At 38.6% G+C, this 3,678-nt stretch overlaps 1 protein-coding gene across 3 annotated transcripts in view; it reads left to right on the plus strand.

The window, feature by feature from the left end:
- LOC121921987 (gastrula zinc finger protein XlCGF8.2DB-like) overlaps nucleotides 1-2,849 on the plus strand; it is a 31,310-nt gene extending 28,461 nt beyond the window's left edge. For all 3 annotated transcript variants that reach the window (XM_042450820.1, XM_042450822.1, XM_042450823.1), the window contains exon 6: nucleotides 1,303-2,849. In XM_042450820.1, the coding sequence (XP_042306754.1) occupies nucleotides 1,303-2,180 (878 nt within the window). In that variant the 3' untranslated portion in view covers nucleotides 2,181-2,849. The remainder of the gene's footprint in view (nucleotides 1-1,302) is intronic.
- Nucleotides 2,850-3,678: the final 829 nt, after the last annotated feature.

Raw genomic sequence — 3,678 nt, forward strand, 5'->3', positions numbered from 1 at the left:
TAAGTACCAACATTCGTTTTTATTATTTTGTAGAATATATGCCACAGGTAGGCTTATTTTTATCGATTTTTATTGATTTTATTGATGGTATCTACAGTGCTGTGTAAATCTACAGCAGTATATAAATAAAGAGTAATAATAATATATGGTCAAACCACATCTAGGTTTGACTATATAACACCAATACTAAAATCTCTTCACTGGCTGTCTATCAGCTTCAAGGCACAATACAAGGTGTTGGTTATCACCTTTAAAGCCCTACATGGCTCGAGCCCAAGCTACTTGCGAGAATGCCTCTCCCTACACAATCCACCCCTCACTCTCAGAACATCAGGGAAGTATTTAAAGGAACAACATAATGCCAGGTTAATGACAACTTCCCACAGGGTGTTTACAGGAGCAATTCCGAATTATAGAATAGCCTACCACAAGAGATCCGTTGTATCACTACCTTAGAGGCCTTGACGAAGGCACTCAAAACGGATCTCTTCCGGCGGACTTACCCATCAGACTATATAAAATGCTATGACAATATTCCACTCTCGACTATGATCACTGACTACTGATAAATTGATTTTAGAGAAGTAATAGGAATTGGTAAATTCATTATTAGAGTTTTATTGATTGTATTAGTAGTTGTACTATCTTGTATTATTTTTTTGTTGTAATCCCGCCTCGATCTTCAGAGAGGTGGAAAATATAAATCAACATTATTATTATTACCATTGACATGTTTAAAGAATAAAAAGAGGTTCAGTCAAAAGGCATTCTTCTCTTCTTAGCAAACAGTTAATGCACAGGAGAAACCATTTACCATAACTGCTGAGTGTGCAGAAGAGGTTTCATTTGGAAAAACATCATTTGTTAAAAAAAAAAAAAGTACATAGATTAGAAACCACTTAAATACTTGAGTTGTGGGAAACCTTTCAGTCAGAAGACACATCTGAGTTGTCACCAAGCAACCCATGCAGGAGAGAAACCATTTAAATGCCTGAAGTGTGGAAAGACTTTTAATCTGAAGACATCTGGCAGGCCTTCCTGGAATAAAGAACTCAGCCACTGTCATCTCCATATGTTTTGGGCTCTGCCTACTGTTTTAGCTATCTGTTTTAAATATCTGTGTTTTAATGTTTTTAGGTATTTTAATTCTAATTGTTTAATTCCTTTTTAAGCCGGTGGGGAATATTGGGTATATACTGTTTTCAATTTAACTTGTAGGCCGCTTTAATTGTCCAGACAAAAAGCAGGATATACATTTTAAAATTATTATTTTCTTATTATTGTCCCTCACTTGACATTAAGCAACTCACACAGGAGAACAACCATTTAAATGCCTGCAGTGTGGGAAAGGTTTTATTCAGAAGATAAACCTCACCCATCATCAAGCAACTCACATAGGAGAGAAACCATTTAAATGCCTGGAATGTGGAAAGGGTTTCACTCGGAAGGCACACTACACCCGCCATCGAGCAACTCACACAGGAGAGAAACCATTTAAGTGCCTGGAGTGTGGAAAAAGTTTCACTCGGAAGACCTACCTCACCCTTCATCAAGTAATTCACACAGGAGAGAAACCATTTAAATGCCTGGAATGTGGAAAGAGTTTCACTCAGAAGATACACTACACCCGTCATCAAGCAACTCATACAGAAGAGAAACCATTTAAGTGCCTGGAGTGTGGAAAGACTTTTCATCTGAAGACTTCCCTCACCATTCATCAAGTAATTCACGCAAGAGAAAAACCATTTAAATGCCTGGAGTGTGGAAAAGGTTTTACTCAGAAGATAAACCTCACCCGTCATCAAGCAACTCACACAAGTGAGAAACCATTTAAATGCATGGAGTGTGGAAAAGGTTTTATTCGGAAGGCACGCTACACCCATCATCAAGCAACTCACACAAGCGAGAAACCATTTAAATGCATGGAGTGTGGAAAGGGTTTCACTCAGAAGACACGCTACACCCGTCATCAAGCAACTCACACAAACAAGAAAACATTTAAATGCATGGAGTGTGGAAAGAGTTTCACTCGGAAGACACACTGCTCCCGTCATCAAGCAACTCACACAAGAGAAAAACCATTTAAATGCCTGGAGTGTGGCAAAGGTTTCACTCGGAAGACCGACCTCACCTATCATCAAGTAACTCACACAGGAGAGAAACCATTTAAGTGCCTGTAGTGTGGAAAGACTTTTTATCTAAAAGCATCCCTCCCTCGACATCAAGTAACTCACAAAGGAGAAAAACCATTTAAATGATAAGGGTGTGGAAAAAGTTTTATTATGAAGATTGATCTCACTCATCATCAAAAAATTCATACAGGAGAGAAACCATTTAAATGCATGAACTGTGGAAAAGGTTTCACTTGGAAGACTTCCCTCACTCGACACCAACCAACTCACACGGGAGAGAAGCCATTCAAATGCCTGGAGTGTGGAAAACAATTCACCCAGAAGATAAACCTCATCCGTCATCAACCAACTCACAGAGGAGAAATGCCTGGAATGGAGAAAGGGGGAGAAATCACACCAGAGGTTAAAGAATCTTCAGGCTAAATTTTTTAGCTCTCTTCAACCTCCTACACCAATTCCTAATAGAGTTTTAGTGTTCAAAACTAGAGAATGCTGTCTAATGGCAAGGGCTGAGATTGCAATGATGGAAAGAGCTGATAAGTTTGCCAAGAGACAGTGTGTATAGAGAAAACAATACGGGACCCATATTTACTGTATGTCAGTATCGTATTAGTAGAAAATATTTCCATCGTGACATTGGCGTTTGCAATGTTGCATTGTTTTTGTCTGAGGTGGTCAGGATGATAACTTCTGTACTAGAATAAATGTATGAAATAATCTTTGTGTGATTTGATTAATTGTTCCTTGTGCTTTTTATTTATATGTTATATTTGATTTTGCCAGGTCTCTGGACCATAATAAAGAATTATTGTTGCTATTGTATCAAAAAAACATTCATATCCAGGAAAACCCATCCATATGCTTACAGCATGAAAAGTCTTTCACTTCTTCTTCACCAGTTATGACAGCCACAAAAGGTCTCCCATAGCAAAAAACCAAGAAAGCACATGGAAAGGAAACCATTCAAATTCTTGAAGGGTGGGAATGCATGAAATATGCAGAATTAAAGAATCCAGACAGGAAGAAGAATGTGTAAATGCTTGTAAAGGGGAATAAGCTGTGTCCTACCCTCAAGGGGTGCTTTGTGTCAAAGCCCTTGAGGTCTTTCCCGGGGGACTGACAGAAGGGTCCAGAACAGTTTGAAAACTTTATCACCAGAATGAAAATTCCTTGATTAGATTTGAGACGATCCCTTGATGGTTGGGCAGAAAGAGTAAATATCATTTACTCTTTACATTTATTTATTTACCTTTATCATTTACATCATCATGAGGTGGCATAAAGGGTATGGCCTCCGATTGCTTTACTGTAGGACTTCTTTTGCTTCCATTGCAAGAGGAAAGGCAAAGAACGATGTGATCAGCAGAGCCATCAGCATTTACCTTAGCTCTGTCTAGGTCTCTGCAAGTTCTCAGTCAGTGTGACTTCTAGATGTGTATTTCTAGTTTCCGCTGATCATCATGACCTTGAAATACAGTATGTCCAAATCCAAATTATGAAATCACACATCTCCTGGGCCAGGCAGTGTGTGGCATACAAAGATAAT

This window comes from Sceloporus undulatus, chromosome 2, assembly GCF_019175285.1.
Source record: "Sceloporus undulatus isolate JIND9_A2432 ecotype Alabama chromosome 2, SceUnd_v1.1, whole genome shotgun sequence".
NCBI lineage: Eukaryota > Metazoa > Chordata > Lepidosauria > Squamata > Phrynosomatidae > Sceloporus > Sceloporus undulatus.